Source organism: Branchiostoma floridae, chromosome 17, assembly GCF_000003815.2.
Source record: "Branchiostoma floridae strain S238N-H82 chromosome 17, Bfl_VNyyK, whole genome shotgun sequence".
NCBI classification, from domain to species: Eukaryota; Metazoa; Chordata; class Leptocardii; order Amphioxiformes; family Branchiostomatidae; genus Branchiostoma; species Branchiostoma floridae.
The window spans coordinates 12166061-12190063 of record NC_049995.1 but is presented as its reverse complement, the minus strand read 5'-3'; the positions used below and the strand labels follow the sequence as shown (position 1 = coordinate 12190063).

Genomic DNA, 24003 nt, shown 5'->3' with positions numbered 1-24003 from the left:
CACATACACTTGTGTGTGTGTGTGTGGGGGGGGGGGGGTATATGTGTTGTTTTTTGCATGCTTGAGAACGAAAAGTTATATTCTCATGGTTGCAATGAGCAGTGTGCTATACGATTAATCTGATGGAGCACTAAGTGTCAAAGTTGATGATTATGACCACAAAGTGTTGTGTCCTGCTGATCTAACCTTTCACGACATCCTGGATTTTCACACTGCTGTTTATATAGGGGCCATTTTACGGATCTCTGTGTGTGCAGGGAAAACAGAACTTTGATTTTGAGTAATGTACTAGTAGGAGCAAGAGGCAATATACATGTACTATTGTAGTTACAGTAGAAGCTGCTTGATTGCACACCTCTTTTGCCAGCATAGTGCTGAATACATGTATTTTGTTGGTGCAACAATAGATGGAAAGTTATCCCGCTGGACCACACTGGTTTAGGATTTGGGGGTTCTGTGCAATAACAGAAATGTGTGATGATCCATTGTGCAATCAATGTAGGCTATCTGCATAAGTCTTGAATATGTCCCATATGCGATGATGCAATCCTTCTGTCTGGTATTGGTGATTCCCTTCAAATCACCCAGATGGAGGCCTGGCGAATCTTCATCTCGAATCAGTCAAAGAACATGTCAGATTTCTCAGAAGATGGACGATATCGGAAGAACAAAATTGAGAGAACAGAAATTTTCATTTTGTTGTGATTCTGATGAAATCTCCTTTCTGTCAACAATGGATAGTGAGTGAGTGAGTGAGTGTCCTACCACAAAATAAAACTTCTTTACAAAATTTGAAATAAATGAATTTACCTATGCTAGCCTGCACATGTACCACAAAAAGATGTGGTAATGTGTTTTTTGCCCTCAGCTTTACCCTGAGTTTGGTGATCTGCAAAAGGACCTTAGCTAGTATGGCCCAGTTCCATTTCCTGTAAGTGTAAGCTGAGTTTGCTACTTACGGCCACAGCAAGTCATATCTTTGGATAACATCTATACACGCATTAAGTAATTTTTGACAGTTTTTGAAAATGAACAACAACGAGAAATTTCCTTCCCTCTGGAAGTGACAAGAAAATTTTGTTGATTGATTGATTGAAAGACCTTTATTGTACATTCATGCCTCGACGGGCTAGGTACAGGTCACTGATAACAGACATAACAGACCAAGGCGGTTGAAAGAGGGTCCCCTCTTTCAACCTCCTTGAACAGACATATGCACTTTTCCCACATTTTTTTCACATAATCGCATTGGAGTCTGCCAGAAGCAAGGATGCCATCCGTTAGACTTATTGCTTTGGCCTAATGTCAAAGTAACAGTTACCAATGTCCAGATGTGACCTTCTTGCCAAGATAAACCAGAAAGATTAGCCTACTTGGCTACTGGGGTCAGTTACAGTTTAGAAGATGCATGTCATTTGCATTATCAAGACCTAATTGTGCCAACCCCTTGACACAATGTTGTAACTGAACAGAAGAAAAGGGGATATCCATGAATTTGATTAATGAAAAGGCCACAAAAAAGAACTATCATTTATATCTAGAATCAAAGGCATAAACGAGATTTCAAAGACAAGCTGAATACAACTGTTCTGAGATAACAATACATAATTCCATGCCCTTTTATGCCCCCATGGCCTTTTTATAAGTTGTATAATACATTGTTTTTATTTGATGCAAGCAGGTCTACAAAGTTTTTTTGGCTGTTCAAATTCAAAAGCTTGACTTGGCCATTGACACTAGATAGAACAGTTAAAAAAACTTAAACCTACTTAATCCATATTGTAAGCTTATAATGATGACAACTAATCCATATTTAGATTTGTGTAAAACCCTGGTAGATTTGGAACTATTGTACTGTATAATTATTATGAATAAGTTTTCCTTGAAGTTTTGCATATCATTATCAAGCCGTGCTCAGTTTTGGTTCTCTTTGTTTTTCCCACCTTTGTTTGTTTAGTAGAGCAATAGGTGATAATAAGTAGACAGTTTGCAAACATGCCTGGTGTGAAAACTGGGGTTTTAAACCTCCCTGGTGTGAACAAAGCTCTTGGTGTGAACAGCATGTGTTTGTATAAAGTTATCCAGCCAAATTTGTGTGTCTTGGACAAACACAATTCCAGACTGCCAGGCAAAGAGCAGAGTTTGCAAACTTGTTCAGTACAGCGGATTTTCTGCTCAATTTGTTTGAGTTGTAATCTAACAATGAAGAAACAGTGGTATTTGGTAATACCAACCTCCTTGATGTTTTGATCTTTCAATAAGTTTTCGGAAATTAGAATCATGCTGGAGGACTTTGTGTTAAGTGACCATATGCTCTAGATTTTGAAAATCTTGTATTATTGTCCTCTCCCACAAAAAATCATGACACCTGGAATATGCATCTCCAAGACATTTCTAGTAGTAATTCTTCTGTAAAACACAATGATAATGGAACCTTTCTTTTACTGCCATATTGATAATCTAAATCCATGTAAAAATTCATGCATTTACAGTAGATTTTTTGTATGTCTTGTTCTGTTACAACTTACATATTATTTAATTCCAACTTAAGAAAGGAAATTTTGGAAAAGCTGTTGAATGCCCAAAATATGAGTCCATCGTCTTTCGACTTGATATCCCCAAATACCATGTTTTAAAAAACACGTATTGTACTTATAGCATAGTTTACCCTGGGGATAAAAGTGAACTAGCGTTACTGGTTTGGTCAATATGTTTTTCATGCTATTCTAGTATTGTACAACTGAATTTTTAATGAACTACATTGAACAGGTAATATTACATGTATTTACGATGTGGTGAGAGTGGTCAGGGAGGGCTGTCCATGATTGAGTGGATAGCTCATTGTAATTTCACAGGTCATTAACTTTATGACCCTGGGGACAGTGGGGAGGGGGGCTATTTGAAAACAGAACACGCAAAATACTCTTGCTGTAGTTTTGTTATAATCACTACATTTGCGTTTACAAAACACATACACCACACAGAAAGACACTGGCAATTTGGAAATTTTTTATCTTGTTGTATACAGCAGTATTGTAAAATGAATGTTAATGAAATCCACAGCGGCAAAAAAGGAAATGTTTTTATTTTCTTTTTGGAAACATAGGGTCGTGGGTTCCAATCCCTGGCTAACTGTTGGTATTCTAAACCTCACAATGTGCATGCTTCTAATACTAGTAGTACATGTAAGGGTTGTAGTGACTTCTTAGCAGGACACAGGAAAGCTGCTAGCTCTACTTATACGGTAAATGTTGAAATTTCTGCATTGGTTTTGTGTTCATAGTTTTTGTGCTGACCTCAAAATGGTTGTTCTACTCCCCTAACCACTCGTTTTAACAGTTCCAATTTTTAAAAAAAAACCATAGTGATCACTTCCTTTTATCCTTATGGTATTGCAAAATCAAATCCTTCTGATCTTGAAATATATGATAAAGGCATTTTAGTATCATATCAAAGAGACTTTTTTGCAAAAGAAAAGGTATATCATATTATGCACTGATTTGCATGCCGCTTCAAACCAAATTACATCGCATTTACTCACCAAATCCAAGTTTAGAACTAGCAGTTTATTCACTGAAGCTATTTACGGATCGTACAATCATACACAAACACTCACTGAACAGAACACACAAATTTCTCACATCTATTTGCACTTACAATTCATTCTTATATAACCAACTTGGAAAAGAACCTCCGTGACAACGTTCAGAAATAGACCTAAGCGTCACAAAGACCTTCGGGTATCATATCAATCCTGCGGTGGACATATATGGTAGGGTGGGCTCTAGCATGTACTGACCTTGTCAGCCTGTAACCCACTAACAGATACGGACCCAAACAGCTGTATCAATGCACATTGTATAGCCAGTATGGATGTCTTGGGTGAGTACGCACCGGTATTTTGTCTTGTCCAGATTTTATTACAAAGGTCTAAATTCTCGGACAGATCTTCAGTATTGCATACATGTTCACATGTATATCCCAGAACACCATGACTGTCTCTGAAAATAGCACATCCGCTGATAACCATGATGCTTTTGAGATTTCCATGTATCTTCTAATGATTGTTTGATCTAAAGATATCTTAGAATCTTCTGCTATATTCCTAAAATATATATATGAGTGTAAAATATATCAAAATGTTTAGGGATACAGATATTCTCTATGTACTCAATGGTACATGGGGGTACAACATGGGCACACTAGCATACCTGCACGTTTGTGGTTTGAATAGGGTTCTATTTTTGATAAGGACAGTTTAATTAATGGACGTTACATACCAGCACATCAGCTCTAATTCCTGATGAGATTGTGTCTTAGACTGAGAACAAATAGAAATAGTTTAGACTACTTGAATATATGACAAAACTGTTTCTATTATTAGTTATAATCATGGTATGATATGTCGCTGGTACTAAACCCCCCTCCCCCTTTGACCTCTACTTTAACCTTGATGAAGGCTAAAATGGCAGGCCGTTGCCATAGAAACATGACTTTAGCAGTATGCTTGAACTTGTCCAGACATCTAGTTGTCAGACTTGTTTTTTTCAAGACAACATTTTGCATGACAATTGAGTTCATAATGTGTCACATGATTCAGAAAATGGATGTAAAAAATAAATGGGAACATTTGAGATGTTAGAATAGAATTGTTTCTGTATTTTCTGTAAAAAATTGTTCTTTTCTATAAAAATAAAATGATGAGAGTTCAATGCAAATTAAATTTCAATAAAAACTTCATATGAATTGCAAGGATAATCATTTGTCATAATTAATTGTTAATGTTATGTACTACATCTATTCGACCAGTGATGTTTTGTTATTGTGAACCGAGAAATGAATAAGTGTTTTAACTTCTTGCACATGTACATTGAAGACTTTGTTTAAACAACCAAGCCCATATCCAGAAATTTTCAAAAGAATATCACTTTTTCATTACAAAATGGGAGGGCGTCTAACATTCCAACTGTGTAGAAAATTATTAGAACGAATTTGGAACAATTTTTGGGAAGCTCACAGATTTGGCAAAGGGTCTATGTACGTATGGTTTCTTATTGGAAAAGAAGGCATCTCTCATCTTACCAGCTACATATGGGAGCAGGCTATTTTTAGAGGCTTATTTTTGTAGGGCCCTTTAGGCTTTGTCAAGTGAATGGATAAAAACTGATACTCTTATTTTTTTTACCAAAAAGTGTGTATCACTTCTTCTGAGCTATCTGGACACTTTGAAGTTATTTGTCGTAGAATTGCGCTTGGAGATCTGTTGCTTAGACTAGCTTACCAAATATATCAGATGTTATTTCAGTACATTGCAAGTTGCACTGCACGTATTACTTGTCCAGATCACAAGATATCAAAGCCGGAAGTTCTGCTGCAGTACCATAAGAAGCCAGTAGGGGGTCCAAAATCTGGTCTGCTGATTTTTTGTTGATGTCCGTTTTATCTGGACTGGTCCAACAATTAAAAACAAAACATTTTGTACCAGGACACTGTACCAATACTGCTACTGTACTGATACCGGTACCTGTACCCACCCCTAGAGTAGTGTGTGTGTCTAACTCACAGACAATGCTGCCAAAAAGATAACCATCTTGGCAAAGGTTAGGTAATGTGAGCACTGTAACAATTTTCAGATTTGCAGTATACACTCATGTTTTATCCTCATTTAGAATGGACAAACACCGATTAGTAATGCCTTTGATATGCCATATTTGTTGTATGTATGCTCATATTTGTTGCAGACAATGTCTACCATGCTTATCTAGAACAAACACACAAAATTGCCAACTGGGCAAACAAAGTGTGCATTGTGCCACATGTGAGGGAAAAACTGGGTCAAAGAATCTGACAGTGTCCCAGAAAACCTGGTCTTTGCATCAAAAGGTCGTTGACTCCTACTGGTAGTATCAGCTAGGATTAGTCTATTTACATTAAGGGGGGTTAGGCAAGTTTTATACCCATGGGGGGTCAGATAGCTTTCTGACCAGAATGACTACATAGGGCTTAGTTGACAGTACATAATACTGTAATTCCTGTTTTATTAACGGTAACTTTATGTTCACGGTTTTCACGGTGACGTCTGTGCCGCGAAGTTATCATTGCCGTTAAAAAATCATTCGTCTTTCGCCCCCCTCCCCCTTCTCCGCTACCATCCAAGTACTTAGAACTAGTACTTACTAGTACGTTACGAATGTCTTATCCATTCACACAACACACTTTCAACACGCAACGATCGCCACAATAACAACTCAAACACAAATTCTCCTCAAGAAATAAAACATTTATTCTACAAGCACAAAATTGTGTCATTTCTTTTACTTATGTTCATGTTTACGTTACGATAACATAAACCGCTATTTTGTTTACATCGCCGCTAGCAGGCAGCATGTGTACATTTACAAACTAAAAAACTACTACAGTGCTATTCAAGCAAGGAATTACTACAGGATCATCACTGAAAGTACTAGTACTAGTACAAAAAATGACTCGTATATTTGTACAACTACAGCTAGCGATACATAAAAAAAATGTTACAAAATGGCGGTACCCAAGCCAAGCGTTAGACAAAGGAATTTTCAACAAAGTCGCGGAATTTCAGGTGATGAGTACAAATAAACCAGCGAATTTACTGAAATACCAGTATGTTGTAAAAATAAAAGTTGATTCAACACATATACGATACAGGGAGTCATTATTGTATAGAAATGTGCCACCGGCGACCGGAGGAAAAAGAAACATATCGGCTTTGTTTACTAACAAAACTTACGTACACGCCGTGACATGGCTGCGATAACAATCTACTTAGTACATTATCATAGTTTAACTAGATTTCTACAAGTTAAAAACAGAACAAAAAATAAAACTGAGTAGTACCGGTCTTTACAAATACAAGTAATGGCTATGGAATTACAGCAACTAAGATTCACAACAATAATAGCGGGGAAATTTTTATGACTAGAAACGTGGCAAACAAAACTCCGCTTACATGCCGAAAAAAAGACGTTCGTTTCATAATTCTGAGTTGGAACTACTGTAAATATCGGAGAGATAAACTCTTCACCTTCTTGTGTACAATTTGTGTACAATTTGTGTCCACAAATTACGCTGAAAGTTTAAAACTTAGCGCCGTCTTTCACGCCGAAAATATTTCAAAATGGCGCCCGCGTCGCTTGTGTTTGGCGTGGGTATCCCGTCAGCCTATGCGGCAAATGTGATTGCGACATATCAGGGGTCATTGGCCCTGTTGCGTTCCGTGCGCTGTCATCAAATCACGGCCGAAACAGGCCGACTTTCTTTTGGTGAACCGCCGCCACCGCGAACATAGAGTGCCGTTAACACTTAATTTTTTCTCACACCGCGAAATTTTGCTACCGTGAACATAAAGTGAATTACAGTATTTGCTATATCTACCACTTAATCCTATTTTCAACACCGCAAAAACTACTTTTTACCTCCCACTTTGAAATTAAGTTAATTGAAAGATAAGTGTATTTATTGTATGTGATGGGTAAAAGGTGACATGAGGATAGAAATTCCGATGTAAACACAAAATTGCAAACAATATGAAAAGTACCTCAAAAGGCAAGGTCTGCCCAATAAATCTGAAAAAAAAACTGAAAAAAAAAAGATTTGAAAGAACAAAGATCTGGAAAAAAATTCATGTTTATTTTGGAATGATTGTAGTATCTTTTCTTATATTTTATTGTCCTCTCCTAATCACTTTAAGTTTGTGGGAGCTTACTTTTGCAATAGGTGAGAAAAGATCTTATTCGCAAAAGAAAAACCATTATCATGTCATGTATTATGTTATGCAAGACAGTGTACATTAATTGTTAAATCGGTGCGAAAATCACAAACTTTAACCACTGCAAAATACTTCACGACTAACATGTACATTTGTACCTGTTTCCCCCTCCCCAGCAGTGAATGGAACTAAGAAGGGGGGTAAAGATGAGAAGCCGTCGGCGTTCCTGGTGTGGTCACTCTCTTATATAAGATGTGCACCTCTCCATTCGTAGAACTGGGTGGGAGGAAAGGTTCCCGATATCTATTATTGGAAAGGAGCCAGATTAACACCTACTTTTGTGTCTGTTTTTGTCTCCCCAGCAGTGAATGGAACCAAGAAGGGGGGTAAAGATGAGAAGCCGTCAGCGTTCCTGGTGTGGATGCTAGTGGTGGCCGTGGTGGCTGTGTGGGGAACGGTGGTCGTGGTCAAACTGGAACTGGTGGACTACAAGGGCATCATTGGTAAGTAGGGGTACAAAACCGTACAAGACCTGTCCGGGAAAATGGACCTAAAAAATCAGTAGACCGGATTTTGGATGTAAGTGGTGGCCGTGGTGGCTGTGTGGGGAACGGTGGTCGTGGTCAAACTGGAACTGGTGGACTACAAGGGCATCATTGGTAAGGACTTGGGATGGGGACCAGTACAGAAAATACAGGTACAAGTACAGTCCAGGTCCAGAGGATCAGGTCCAGGTCTGTGATTATCTGTGAACTGTATTCTGCTTGGTGGAGTATCTGACATTCAGTTTTAAATTCCTATCTGAGTCATGTAAGCAACGCTAACTGCCTCTGTTTTAGACCCAAGTTTGACTGTAGAAGCTTGGTAAAACAGCTCTCCTCTACTTCGCTCTTGGTATTTATTTTTATTGGTAAGCCCCCAAACATGTAAACGCCTACTGGTTTAATATGTTCATTTTTCAATCGCACCAACATTTGGTCCTCTGATTGCTTTTAGGTTTGTTTTTTCTGGACCGGTCTAACACGAAAAAAACGGTCTTGTGACCAATTCTGTTGTCTCCAATGGCCAAATCCAAGCCCCAACCCAATCATGCATGAAAACATAGACTCTGGGCTGATTTTGAGTGTTTGCAGGCTGATTTTAGCATTTTGGGGCTGATTTTAGTATTTTCAGGCTGCATGTTTTCAGCCTAGTTTTCTGTGTTTCTCCCACAGCCAGAATAACGGAGCGGGGTCTGGAACCTGAGATCTCCTACGGTGAAGTGCCGGTGGCTGAGAAATTGCCTGAAGAGGAACTGAAGAAAGCAGAAGAGATCATACCGGAACCTAAGAAAGAAGGTAAGATGTAATACAATACTAGGGGTGTGTTTAGATTTGATTTGGAAAGACACATGGAATTTATTTCATGAGTCAAATTTACTCCAGAACTACAAGAGAAAAAAGCATGATAATGGTCTAAACTGCACATGCCTATTGAGGTGCATTGTGGGTAATATGTCAAAGTTGAAGGCCCTTGAGACATAAACATAGCACTTTTGTACACAGCATCAAGTATGGTAAAGACAAGAACAATCTATTTGTTAGGGGCCTTCAACTTTGACCTCCCACATGCACAGTAAAACACATTTTCCAAATTTCATGTGTCTTTCCAAATTTGTACTAGGCCTTAGAACATGATGCCTATTACATACATGTATGTGTAAATTGTGTAATTTTACAAACATATCAAGCATCAGGATGAATTCTCTAAAGAGTCAGATACTGTAGATAATATCCCCTGTGAACATTTATCAGTGACTAAGAATGATACATGTGAATCTGGGACCTCTGACTCTTAAGAAAATTTATCTGATTGCTTGATTTATTCTGCATCATGTGTAATGTCCTACCTAGAGTTCTAACCTTCATCAACATATACTGCCTTTTAGTACATTTTGTAAGTAAATAGTATAGGCAAGTTTTATCTTATTCTGCAACCCTTTCAATACCACAGGGTAGGACTTAGAGCTTACTAAGGTCATAAGGAAGAAGGGTCTCAAAATCAAATGTAGAAATGTTCCTAGAACCCATCCTGTACGTAGTTTGAGATTGTAGATTTTTTTCAGCAGGATTAGAGATTTACACTGTCTGCTTGTAGAACAAACTGACCCAGTTTTTGGCTCACTGCTTCACTTGTTAAAAACAGCAGCTAGCGGTGTTGTCTACACCTTTTCCTGACCCAATTCCTGAGCTGGACAGGAAGCCCTATTTACATAGACAGAACCTTACCTGTCCAAGTCTGTACAGGGGTACAGAGGTACATTGTGGTGTCAGATTACATGGAAAATGGTTTCTGCTCTCCAGATATTTGAGTCTGTCTTGCTGTAGGCTTAATAGTTCTTATGACCTACTTTGAAGCAAGCTAAAGAGTTTGCCAAGGCTTGCTTGTCACAAATACATAGAGCTGGTCACTGCTTCAAAGTCTTGTCGCTAGGTTGCCCCCCTCCCCCTTGCTTCTCTGTGCAAGCTTTTATAATTACTACAGAATACTGAGGTTAAGTTATCAGAGTAACAACACTGGAAGGCAGCTTACATTTATGCTGATTAGGAAATCTTTATCATCAATTATCAGATATTTTCCATGTTTAGAAGTTCTAAGAGCTCAATACACTTTTCAGAGTGTGAACCGGCGTGCTTGCCTTTCTAAGTGAGCCCATGCAAAGCTGCTTTGACTATCAGCTATCACGCTTTGTCGTGAGCATTACTTATGGAGAGAGAATACTGCAGGGCTCGAAATTCATTTTTGGGATTAGGTGCACTGGTGCACCCAGCTTAAAAAATTGGGTGCACCAAAAAATTTTTGGGTGCACCACTTAAATTTAAGTAGAATATAAAAAAAACCTAGTAACAAAAGTTAGTGGCAAGCTATCAAATTCTTAAACAAGTAACATGACAGACATTTTTATTATCTTTCTAACACTTAGATGTCAAGAATATAACGTATACTTGATGTCTTTCCATACATAAACCTAAAAAAATATTTGGGTGCACCCTGTGCACCCACTGAAAAAAATTGGGTGCACAGTTCCAATTTTGGGTGCACCTGAGTGCACATGCACCCAGTATTTCGAGCCCTGAAAGAGAATACTGTATATAGTTATATGCATATACAAAATTGAATAGATCCAACAGTTCATTTGATGTATACACTAAATTTAATATATTATGTTAAATCATACCATATCATATCATATCATAATCATATTATACATAGCATTCAGTAACATTTTGATTGCACACACAAGGTATTACTTTGTATACATACATACATACATACATACATCACCGACCGTGTAGTCAATGGTGTATGGTGATCAATGGTGTAGTTGAAGAAAACCCAAATATCTACCCACAGCCAATCCCACAACTTTCAACACTTACATATAACTTCTTCTCTCTGTCATTTTGTTTTGTTTTGTCCTGTCTTTGTTTTTTCCTTTTCTTTCCATCTCTCCTTACCTCTCCTCTCTACTCTTGTAGCCAAGAAAGTCAAGATAAAACTCCCGCAAACCGAGGCAGAGAAACCAGATAAGAAGGAACCGTCTAAGAAAGAGGAAGGTACAAGTTGTTTGAATAGATGTGTAGAGTTTAGCTAGCCTGTATGGGATCTATCCTATTCTAACTTCAGTTTGCTTCTTTGATTGATTCAATGCTGAATGGTCTGGGACTATTTAAAATCAGGCATTACTCTAGTACTCTCAATGATCTTTGTCTCTTTCCAAATTTGCTATTTACAGATGAGTTATGTCTATTTTTCAACCAAAAATCTCCTTTATCACTTTGGACAGAGATTGGTGACAAGCAGATATCGTTCAAATTGCTGCCCAAAAAAAAGTTCTTTAGACTAGAATAGAGCTCACAATATGGTCAGGCAAGCTGCCCTCTTGCTTGCTGGCTTAAAAGAGGACCAATTACAGCATTTACAGATTTCTTGTAAACATATACCAGAGCCCTGCTGATCAACTCAAACTCAAAGTTGCACACTCTGACCCCTTTGAGAGCATGGCAACAGTGTTCAGACCAACATTTGTAAGTTCAATCCTCATTACACTGCTTTGTGAGTATTCAATATCCCCCCAAAATAATGCTGAAAAATGAGACAGGAACTAGATTACCCTGAATGGAAGCAATCTATGGAGCAAACTGGAGGTAGAATGTACTGTAGGATGGATTTTGATGTGGGTGTGCAAAATAGTTTGTGTGTTTAGAGGTTATAATAAGGCATAGAGACATTTTTTTCTTCAGAGGAGTAACTAAATATTTTGTATATAATCTGTACTGTTGATTAGGCACACAATCATATGGCTTAAACTGTGTGTGCAGGTTCAAGTAAGACTGTTTACAATTAAGACATAAGAGCTGGTAGGCCCGTGATATACGTAGTTAGTAATGTAGTAATTTATATTTTTTCAAAGATGGACAAAATTCTGTCATTGATAGGAAGAGTATAGCATCATCCGAGATTTGGAACCCCCTTTTACACAATGTATGCAGTTGCACCATTCAGTGCATGTAGATGTTGCTGTTTGGTTTATTTAGAAAGTTTGATGAAGAAAAGGAAGTAAGCAAAATTTAACATGACTGAAGCATGTTGATGGTTATAACTTATCTGGTGTTCTGTTTGAAAGCACGAGGATATGACTTGAAAGTGGATTTGACAGTACCATGGCTGAGAAATGAGGGTCTTCTATTATTGCACGTCAATGCTAAGCTCTTGGCTCATGACACAAAGATTTCTTCTGTCTTTATCTTTTGTTTGTGTCTATCTGTCTGTCTGTCTGTCTATCTTTCAACAAAAATGAAACAAAACAAAAACAACAGCTCCTAAGAAGGAACAGCCTCCTCCAAAAGAAGTAAAGAAAGAAGAACTGACTCCCAAAGAAGATACCACCACCAAGGAGGCAAAGGAAAAACCTGCTCCAAAAGAGAAACCAGCTCCTATAGACGTCAAGGAAAAATCAGCTGACAAAGACGACAAACCTGCCTCCAAGCAAGAAAAACCTGCAACTAAAGAAGCTGCACCGAAAGAAGTAAAACCTGCACCCAAGAAAGCCAAACTGTCAGAAGTAAAAGAAAAACTTGCACTCAAGGAAGCCAAGCCAAAAGAAGCAAAAGATGCACCTGCACCCAAGGAAGCCAAACCTAAAGAAGTAAAAGAAAAACCAGCACCGAAGAAAGCCAAGCTGTCAGAAGTAAAAGAAAAACTTGTTTCCAAAGAAGTCAAACCGAAAGAAAAGGAAAAACCTGCAACCAAAGAAGCTAAACCAATAGAAGTAAAAGAAAAACCTGCACCCAAGGAGGAAAAAGCTCCAGCCAAAGATGTGAAGGAAAAACCTGCCATCAAAGAAGAAAAACCTGCCGTAAAGGAAAAGCCAGCTGCTAAAGAAGTCAAGGAAAAGCCAACCGCTAAACCCACTGCAAAAGCAGTGGAACCACAAGTCAAGAAAAGGCCAGAGAAAGCCGTAAAAGAACCTGCTACAAAGAAAGAAGCCAAACCAACGAAGAAGATAGAAGAGAAAACTGAAGCTAAAAAAATAGAAAAACCTGAAAAAGCAAAGGCTGTCAAACCAGCCACAGAGAAGAAACCATTGAAAGCAGAGGCTAAAAAACCCGTCAAGGAAGCAAAAACACCGCCACGCGCAAAGCATGTGCCGCTGAAAAGGATTCCGCCAGCAGAGAAGAAAGTAGAAGCACCAAAAGAGAAACCAAAAACTGTAGAGAAGCCTGTCAAAGAAGCAAAGCAAGCTGCGAAACACAGACATGTGCCGCTGAAGAGAATAGCACCAGCTCCGCCTGAAAAAGTTGAAGAAAAGAAGCCAAAAACTGTGAAAGAACCACCTAAAGAAGAAGTCAAAGTTGCAAAAGAGGAACATGTCGAAGCAAAACCAGCGAAACACAGACATGTACCACTGAAGAGAATAGAGCCAAAACAGCCAGAGAAAGCGACAGAAACCGTGAAAGAAATGCCTAAAGAAGACAAAAAAGTTGAACAAAAAGAACCAGTGAAAAAAGCTAAACCTGCAGAGAAACACAGACACATGCCGCTCAAGAGAATACAGCCAACAGCGCCTGAAAAAGTTAAAGAAGCTGCCAAAGAAGTGCCTAAAGAAAAAGTTACAGAAAAAGCACCTGTGGAAAAAACTAAGCCAACAGAGAAACACAGACATATGCCCCTCAAGAGAATAGAAAAACCGTCTAAGAAGGTTAAGGAAGAAAAGCCCAAACCTGTAGAAGAACCACCAAAAGAAGAACCCACACCACCTGAAAAGAAAGCTCCTTCGTACAAGCTCAAGCCAAAACGGGTACCCAAAGAACCGCCCTACAAACTCAAGCCAAAGAAACTGGCAGGGCAGAAACCCAAAGTGAGGAAAGTGAAACCAGTTGTGATAAAGAAAGTTGTAGCTGAGCCTAAGATCGCGAAAGCAGTGCGCCCTCCCCCACCACAGGTCAAGCCTCGAGCCAAGAAAGTTAGCTTAGAGCAGTACTCCAAGCCGAAGGAAGAAGGTATACTGCTTGAAGTGAAGTGTGAGATTGGATTTTTTTCGCTGAAACTAACTTAACAACAGTTCTCACAGTGCAAGAAAAGAGTTTTGTTTTTGCAAAGCATGGATGGCACTTATAACTGTTGTGGCTTGACTGCTACTTAGTTTATAGAAAGTAGTTTCCAGTATTTGATTATACTGCTGCTGGGATCCCTGACACAGGGGTAGGCAGCAGTTTGCTAGTCCTCACACCACACTTCCATGACTCTTTCACCCTAGTTGTAGACCGCACATTGTAAAATTTTGCATCAAATGCCAGGTACCCTTAAGGTAGCCATATTCAAAACGATGTTGTCAAGGTTTTTTTTCTAAGAATGTCTTGAACTCATGGATACCTGAAGTGTTTAAATTATATATTTTTGCTTGGTTTTGCAGTCTTTTTAACTTATTTCAGAGCATGTACAATTTTGAAACGTTTTTGTGTCCCTTAGCTTGCAATTGCATGAGGATTGTATGAAAAACTAACTTTAAGTTGTGGTCAGTTACTTGTTGAATTGGAATCATTTGTTTTTCTATGTAGGAGTGTTCAAGGTACTAGTAATTGTTAAAGTTTTTCACGACAAGCTTTATAATGCTGCATGATATGTTTAGAATACTTTCCTCATTATACCCTCATGACTCCTCTTGAATGTTATCATCATTATACATCATAGCCAAGCCAAGAGAGACAGTAATTACCATTTTTACCTGAATTACCATTTTGAATTTGTGAAGTTCTGTGTCACTGAGTTGTAAGCTGGTACAAGTTAGACATCTCAAAGGACACATTTTCTTAGCTTACCTCAGTGAATTACAAAATTAGCGTACCTTTGATTTGGCATTAAAAGTTTCTGTAACCTTTTTATAGGTGGGGTGTCATTCATGTAAATTGAACCAAGTCATATAACCTTGTTGGACGCTGGGTTTGGGCAATCATACCGTCACACAGTCATTTCATCATCTGTGTGGTCTTCTTGTCCATTAGATAGGAACTAGATAATTATTTAAGGTTCTTGTTTTTTTTCCTTCTTCCATTAAATAAAGTCACAGATACAGCAAATGTTCCAGCGCCAGCAACCACAGAGGTTAAAGGTCAAGATTCAGAAAAGGAAAATGTAGAGAAGGAATGTAAGACCTGAACTTTGAACCCTGACCTCTTGTGTAGTTTGTAGTATAGTTTTCTTGTGTCGTAGGTTTTTTTCTACATGTTTGCTCTACTCGTAGCTGCCATTGTATCTAGGTGTAGAGATTTCTAATGCTTTATTTTATCTTTAGTTTAACCAAACAGTTGCATCACACATGCAAATTGCATTAAGTTAATGCTTCTTTTGAACATGTACATCCACTGTAGAAAATCATGTAACCTACATTTTGTAGTGTAAGATTCAAAGCTTGATAGATTGCCAATATGCATGACATATCTAATAGTATTGTACATGTATCTGATTCAGATTAATGTACATGTACCTTGAAATTTAATTAGTGCTAACGGTAGTTCACCTTTATGATCCACAGATAACCTATATCTGTTTGTTTTCCAAGATATGGTATTTAGGGATAGTTGGCGGACGGTAGCTTTAAATTGCAATATTTTGAAAATATTGCAATTTGGAACCACCATCCATTTTCAAAACAACGGATATAGGTTATCTCATGGATAAAGGTGAACTAGCGTTAACACTAAATGTACATTACTCCTTCTCACATGTACATGCACCTACAGCCTCTCTCTTTCACGTCACCATCCCTATTAACATCCACCTTCAGCCAGTGGTCAGGAACTGTAAGTTGGGACAGACTTGCGTACATGTGGCCTCCATTTGGCTGTCATGTTCACATACATTGTACATCCTGTATCGGTAGTAGTATAGCTGACCCCAACTTTAGAGTGTATACTGCCCTTTGCTATATCATACCAGCTTTGCATGTATAGGTACAGTAGCAGCAGTGCCAGTGCCTGATGTAATTGTGGTCCTAATACAGTCCTGTCCTAGATCGTGACTTATATGTATTAGTTATTACTACATTGCATGCTGTTGAGTGTTAGAAGTCTTTTGGTGACTTCTTTTCATGTGGCTGCTATCATATGTTGGTCTTAAACGGGTTAAAGCAGTGTCATTATTTAGTTTCATTCTGTCTGTTCATGTTTGGAGTTCTTAATATACAGCCTAAAAGGAGAAAAAATGTGGAATTATGTTTTGTCTATAAACTGTTTGTGGTTTGCACATTTAAGTGTCCTAGACAGTCATTGTGCTCTGTTGTCTTTAGGTAATGTTTTCAATCCATACAACTAACTTACCGGGGGTATTATTTGATTATTACATTATTAATTATAATTCTGAAGTTTAGCAGTCTGCATTGCGCCCTAGTTCAGATCCTGCATTTTGTTCCAGTCAGTGTAGATTGTCAATTCAGTTTATGATAATGATATTGTTGTAATATAGATGCCTTCCTTTTGACTGATTTAATTTAAGCATTAGACAAGGCTGCTGCCCCTCCCGATGCCCAGGGTGTAGTTCTTCCCTTGAATGTCACCTTGTTGCAGGATGAACTGTCAGTCAAGAAAAGTAAGACTTGCAAGCTGCATGTGCAAGTTCAGTGTTGTTTACACTGTCCATTACCCCATATGTAGCTCAGTTGTCCATGTGCATGTACATGTATGTATAGGGTGATCTGTCCTGGTACTCTCAATAGGTATATCATTGTGGTGTCCTGGTATTCTCAATGGGTACATATTTTTTTTTTATGTACACTAATTCAAAGCATTTGATTCATTTGATTTTAAAAGGATTGTGGTTTTGTCTTCATTTGCGAGGAATTCAGCTTTTTAGAGGCAGTGAATTACATGTAGCCGTCTATAGTTTTTTCCTGCCATAAGGTCATAAGGATCATTGTGTTAAGTTGTCATTCATCTGAATCCTGGTGTAGGTATCTTGTATAGATTAAAATTATACCACCAAAGCATGCTTCATGTTGTTTAAGCCTGTACAATTTGTAGGTAGATGTGTTTTCACAGAAAGTTGTAATGGTTTATCGTCCGGAGTGTGGGTCTGCATGTGGTGGTAGCACATTTACTCAGACAAGGTTATCCATATGTTCATATTGTTATTGTATGTGATTCATTTTGATATTTCGCTTAGTGTGTTTAGTTTTCATTCTGTTCTGTATTACTAGTAGATTATCAGGACAAATAAATATTACAGTACAAATTTTACAAAATCTCTTGAGGAAATAGAAGTACAGACCTGGGTTAAATTTGAGTCAAGCTTTTGAAATATCTGTGCAACATAGGCACAGTGTAGTTTAAAGATCTATGATCTGTGATATCGCCATGTTGCCCAAGACAGCTTGTGGTAAAAGCTTTATTCTTCTTAGGTTATGATGTGAAATTACTGGAAACAAAAGTGGTGAGTACCAGAATATGTCCTGAGCAGAATTATGAGTGGTTGAATTTGAAGACAGGCCACGTCTATGAAACTTACACTGTATCTGTGGTCCAGAGGACGGTCAGTCAGTGTAGATTTCTACTTAGAATTACAATTCTATTGTACTTTGACTTTTGAGATCATAACACCTTTTTCTTTTTTTTTACAGCACCACCAGCAGAAGAGAAAGGTAAGTCCTCAACTTCTGTATGTTTCCAAAGAAGATAACAAAAACTATAATACTGTACGAATCATTCTTGACTCTCGTAATTCCTGACTCTCGACTGTCCTATTCATTGTCATGCTGTCTCTTAGCCATTCATTCATTCCTTCGTTCCTCAATTTCTCCATATTCCACGTCTTTCCTTGTCTTCATTCATTCTGTAAAAGTGAAACTGCTAATTATTATCTAAAAGTCTACAATTAAGTACTAGTCCTTCCGAAGAACAACTTTGGAAGGCAAAACAAAAATCTAAGAACTTGAATGTTATAAAAAATATTTCAAGGAGCTTACATTCAAGTCAAGTAGACAAGCATTTAACATCATTGGTACATGTACCTAAACTCCAGATTGTAATATTCAGGACTCGTCTACAAATAGAATCTATTCATACAGGTTTACATGTAGCATATAACACAGAAATATGCCTACTACTAGACTAAGTTAAATGTACAACAAGAAACAAATTTGTGAAATGAAATTGTAACAGTTAATCCTCACTCTTTAGCGGTAGTCTTTTTGGAATTTTATTTTACTTGAGAGCAATGCCTTTAAGTTCTAATACTTCTGATGTTACACACTACCAACAGTTATGTGTTTGCAGAAGGTAATAAATGTAACATTTGTTTGTGTGTTCTGAAAACAGATTCAGCAACAAAAAAGAAAGACAGAAAGAGACAAAGTAAGGCATGCAGAAGAATCATTTAGAGACAGTCATTTTTCAATAAAAATGTTTGTGGTCATATAAACTTGTACTAAAGGTGTATGGTGCTTGTAGTGGATTGTGCATTGTGAACTGAATGAACAAGGAGCTATTTAATTTTTAGTGTGTGGTGTGTGATATCTGCTTTGTTATAATATACTGCATAGTCTTAAGAATTAAGATTTTATTGTTGCTTGAAAAATACCTCTGAACCCAAATTAGTGCTAAGAATAACTTCAATAACGAAAATGAAGATGCTCAATGATCAATCTAATGTCATCAAACAAACAGTTTGCATTGGTCTAACTTTCTGTCTGTCACATCTGGAGACAATTTAATTTTGCATCCAGTCATTGTTATAGTGGCTCAGGCATATGCAAACTCCAGTGTGATTGAGGTGGGACTTTGGACTTATGGAGTTTTTTTGCGAGTTCTAAGGCAACTCCATAGTATACTACGAAGAATAGTTATTCTTTGCGGTGCGTGAAATCTGAGTGGCAATATTCCAGGTTTGTGATGGGCAAAACCTGTTCTGTTTGTCTTGACGTTGCCGCTGCATGGACCAAGCATGTACCGGCTGCATGCGAGATTTGGAGTGGTGCATCATGGTAGACGATCCAACTCCAAGCCTTGGAAAACACAACCGTGTCTACATAACTATACGAAATCTGCATTACCGCCAAGCTGCTGCACCAAGTTCCTTTTTCAACCAACAGGAGCATGAGGCAACTCTAACCCTTGACCTCCCAACCTTGAGACAACCTCTGAACCCTGACCTTCAACTCCTGAGCCAACCTCTGACTCCTAACCTCCGACCCTTGACTGATAGCAGAGGACAGTCCCCAGGGGTTGCGCCTGTGTGGAAGGATGCTTGACGTCGGGAATGCTGGAACGGTGGATTCGTGATATATGACAAAGGAACGTTCTAAGAGGGGCATTTCTTCATAGCCTGCTCCATATATGACATGGGCCTTACCCTATGTTGTTTCCAGGAGGCACATCTTACATGCAATGCTGTCTTAGTTTTTTAGATGTATTAATTTTTTCTGCAGTGTCTAATACTAGTGTCGAATCTGACAGTTAGATAGTGTTCTTCAGAGTAGCTTAGCCAAAATTCACTGTAAAAATACAGAAAATAGTTTTATGCAATGATTTGTGACTTTTGTTTTTTCAAACTTGTAAATATGTGACAATATTTAGTCAGCTATTGGACTGAAGGCAACAATAAAAATGTATCTAAAAAAGAACAGTTCCTGGCCTATGCACATACATACAATAACATACATAAAAAATTGTATTTAAAGGTAGTTACATTGATAACCAATTTAACAAAATAGATCTAAAATGCCTACATGTAGATTTTGGAATATAATTGTTTTTTAGGCAATAGAGAATGAAAAACAAACATGTTAGAAATAGATTGTTGATTCTTCTGAAGTAATCTTTTTCATATTGAAAACAAAACTTTAGTTAAGGTACTGTAGATTGTGTGTAGTACTAGTCAAGGGAACTCAACAAGAAATTGTTTCATGTGTATCTTTTCTTAGGTTAAAAAAAAAATTGTAACAGTATAAAATTGTTTGCCTTACTCTTTTTATAGGAAGCAGATTATGATATTTTTGTAGTTGTCTTTGTAAGCAGTTAGTTCTTCATTTTAGAATGTGATAAAACATGTAATAACTAGTTGAGTCAAACAAATTTTAGAGTTTAGGTCTTAACTAGTGTAAATACTTCAGAAAGGAGGAATAATGGAAATGGTACAAATTATGGGGATCTTTTGAACTTATATTAGGACGCATTGAAGGGGATAAAATGAAAGAAAGAATGCATCGAGGCACAATTCTCATTGATATTACTCAGAAAGAAGAGCTGACTGAGGCGGCATCGGCAGATGCAATAACAAGGGAAATTACAAATGAATAAGAAGCATCCTCGAAAAGTTGTGTAGTCAGAAGACTGGAACGAAGAACAAGGTCTCACATAGCTGTCAGCTACCTTATTTTGTATCCTGTACCTGTGTTTTTCATTCAAAATCTGTCTGTTGAGGACATGATCAGTTCAGCAAGGATCACCTTATGCCACTTGTCCACGTCCTCCGTCAGTTTTCGTTACTAAGCGGTTTTGCTTGTGTATTCACGGCGGTCGGTTGCTAGGGTATTCTTTCCCGTTGCTATGCGAGTTCGAAAGAGTATCGGGTTACAAGAGGCCTACTATTTGCTAACCGTAAAATATTTCAAAATAAACAAGATGTTATGACAGGGAAAATGTATTTAAAATAAGATTAAATTCGCAATTTTAGATAGTTTGAATCTTCCCGTTTGAATTGAGATAGTTGTTTCGTTTCGATTTTGCTTCCAAAGACGATTTTTTACTGTTTCTAGGAAGGCCTTCAATTTGACCATACTCTCCATAAGATGGGCCGCAAGTGCCATGGCAAATTCTCGATTTTTATATTTTTCGTCATCTGAGAGGCAAATAAAATTAAAACTTTCTGTTTTGGGGATTTTTTAATTTTTAATTTTAAGCAAAGTTACAGTCAAAAATATGCGTAAAAATGGCATTTTTCGCACTTAATTACCAATAATTCAAAATCTAAGGCATTTTTTAAAAATCCCAAAAACAGAAATCTCGGGAAAACCGTTGCGGTCATTTTGAGCCGTCAATGAGTTATGTTGGACTATTCTTGGTGGAGATCTTAAACGATGTTTGCACGCATGTCATGCCACACGGAGAGCGGGAGGGTGTTATTGATACCGGTGTAAACAACACTTATGATATTCAAGGTCACCAACAAAAACGCCAGTAGCTTCGTTACATATTACAGGTTCCAAACAAAGTGAAAGCATAGATGTAATGTCCAGAAAATTGTTTATATTGGTTAAAAACTATATTTTCCGCCTGATTCAAGTTAGTTGGGAGGAAAATGCCAGAAAGCACGGTTTTACCTGCAATGACCGCAGATGACCTAAATAGAACACGGGTTCCGTTCGAATTACGTCAGATGGAACATCATCGAAGAAGGTTCGAATTCGGCTAGACATGGGAGATTTTGAGCCCGTATTTGACCACCGTGATTTGTGTTGTAATTCTTTTAAACCAATTGTCAATGCCTAATGACATTGCCCATAAGTTTGTGGCCTGTTTTACGGACTCATAAACCAAACGTGTGTCATAGATGTTTGATCAAAATGGTGCTGTCACAGTTGCCTTTGCAAAGACTTCAACCAGACTCTTGTAAGCAAAATGTAGATGTGTGTACTACGTACATAGTGATAGTAAATACTACGTCAGTTTCAAGCAGGGGTTGGTCTTTGGTTGCTTATAATAATGCTTTCCATGGGCAACCTTCTGCAGGTACAACCAGCCTGTTGGTTGCACTGGGAGCACAGGACAACCAACCAAAGGCTACATCCCAGCCCTGATGCTGTAGTTGTGGCAAATACAAATACAAATTGGAGAAAAATTTGCTTCAAACTGCTGTTCTGAAACTAAGGTGGATTTACATTGCAAATAAAGTTTAACAAGGAACCCAATGGTTTATGTCATTTCTCTTTTGTTTTTACCTAAAAAACAACAGTTAACCTAAGACACAAAGTAAAAACTATGTGCCCTAAAATCACATTGCAAGAGGGATATTTAGAATAATGCTAACACCTACAAGTTTTTCTATCAACAAATGATTATAATGAATATCCAACTGGGCTTTTACTTGTTACTGTGTTACTATGGGTGTTTCTGGATACAGTCAAGTTTGCTACAGAAAAATTAATACAGTGCATGGACATTAAACCCTAATCATACCCAGAATACCTTCTTTCCCAGACTTTGTCACAACATGTACAAGACAAGAGACTATCTTTTCCTGCTCTAAGAACATACAACGAACATCAACACCCTCACCATAATCTACTAACACTGGAAAATACTCTGTCTACAATGTATGGCTGTCTACTCCTCACATCAGGGTAACTTGATATTAATCCTCTTGTAATAAATGTCAATGAAGACTTCCTTTCAGAACTTAGATTAGTTAAGCGCTTTTGTACTTTGTTTCACGTTTTCGTGGAGAAACAATGTTTTGCTTTGGAAGTGTATCCATGGCATACAATTGTGTTCTTGTTGAAGTAAAGGCAATATGAAGAAAGTTGTACGTACATACACCATATTGTATATCCAGTGATTGTTTGACTTTGTATCATTGACAAAATGTGCATGATGTTATACACCTCTACGTAAATTTCTCACTGTACAGCATACTGTCCACTTACTGTCAATTTGTCCTGCTAACTGCATATGAATACAACAAATGATGGGCTAGCAGAGCTTGTAAGGAAAGTTGTCTTCTTTTCCCAACCCTTTCATATAATTAGTAGAAGAAACAGCAGACCAAGAAATTGAAGAGCCTGAAGCCGATCCTGGTAAATTGATGATACTTTGTTTTGATATTCCAAAGAAAGTCTAATATCTGAATAGCTAAAACTATCAGTACTGTATATAAAAGTAACTGCATGGTAGACCTGTCCTTGGTGCTGAATTACAGATAGTTAGTGCAATTTCACTTTCATATGAAAACAATGAATTTCTATACGTAAATCATTGATGAAGGCATGTAAGTACTACTAGATGTTTTTAGGATGGATTTCCAATGATTGTAAGTCACAATATCTGTAAATAGAGTTAATTCCAGTTGTGGTGGCCATGTTGGATTTCCGGGGTCATCCGGGGTCATGGCACCAGAACGAGACTGCAGGTGGTACCAGCTGGGCATTCTACTATATAGGCTGTATTGCAGACATAAGTATGCCATCTTCGGGAGTGCATTTCACCCCTCTAAGGTTAACAACTGCACAATATATGCCTGTTATCTATAGAAAATATTGTTTGGGACATTTGAATTTGATTTTGGTGATTTTTTTAATCAATTTTTCACATTTTTTTATGGGTGACCTGAGAACAATTAGTGTCAGTGTTTATATCATCCATGAGTGCTTTGTGTTGGTAACTGTGATATAGTAGGTTTACTATTGGGGTTAAACCCAAAAATACACAAAATATGGGGATGACATCTTTGCGGGTAGAAATTCAAAAGACATTTGGCAGTTGTTCTGATGATTTATTGATGCCAAGATCCGTTCTGCAAACTACGCTCTATGGGAATTAATGTCATGCCGGCCGTGCTCCTCTACTTTCTTCCCAATTCATGTGTTCATTGCTTTATTCTAGTTTACACAACATAACCCTACACAAAAGTCCACGTGTTGGGCCCATAACATTTGTGGGATGAAATGTACCAGATTTTTTTTTTCCTGTAGCGATTTTTCAATGCCAACGTTGCGAAAAAACGTTAACTTT

General features: G+C 37.7%; 1 protein-coding gene across 1 annotated transcript in view; it reads left to right on the top strand.

Annotated features, from left to right (window-relative positions):
• Nucleotides 1-24003, top strand: part of LOC118405073 (titin-like) — a 48842-nt gene that overhangs the window by 918 nt on the left and 23921 nt on the right. Inside the window, exons 2-9 of the mRNA XM_035804475.1 lie at nucleotides 8107-8247; nucleotides 8959-9081; nucleotides 11263-11340; nucleotides 12604-14286; nucleotides 15348-15431; nucleotides 16027-16086; nucleotides 16778-16870; nucleotides 17898-17918. Coding sequence (XP_035660368.1) covers nucleotides 8107-8247; nucleotides 8959-9081; nucleotides 11263-11340; nucleotides 12604-14286; nucleotides 15348-15431; nucleotides 16027-16086; nucleotides 16778-16870; nucleotides 17898-17918 — 2283 coding nt within the window. The remainder of the gene's footprint in view (nucleotides 1-8106; nucleotides 8248-8958; nucleotides 9082-11262; nucleotides 11341-12603; nucleotides 14287-15347; nucleotides 15432-16026; nucleotides 16087-16777; nucleotides 16871-17897; nucleotides 17919-24003) is intronic.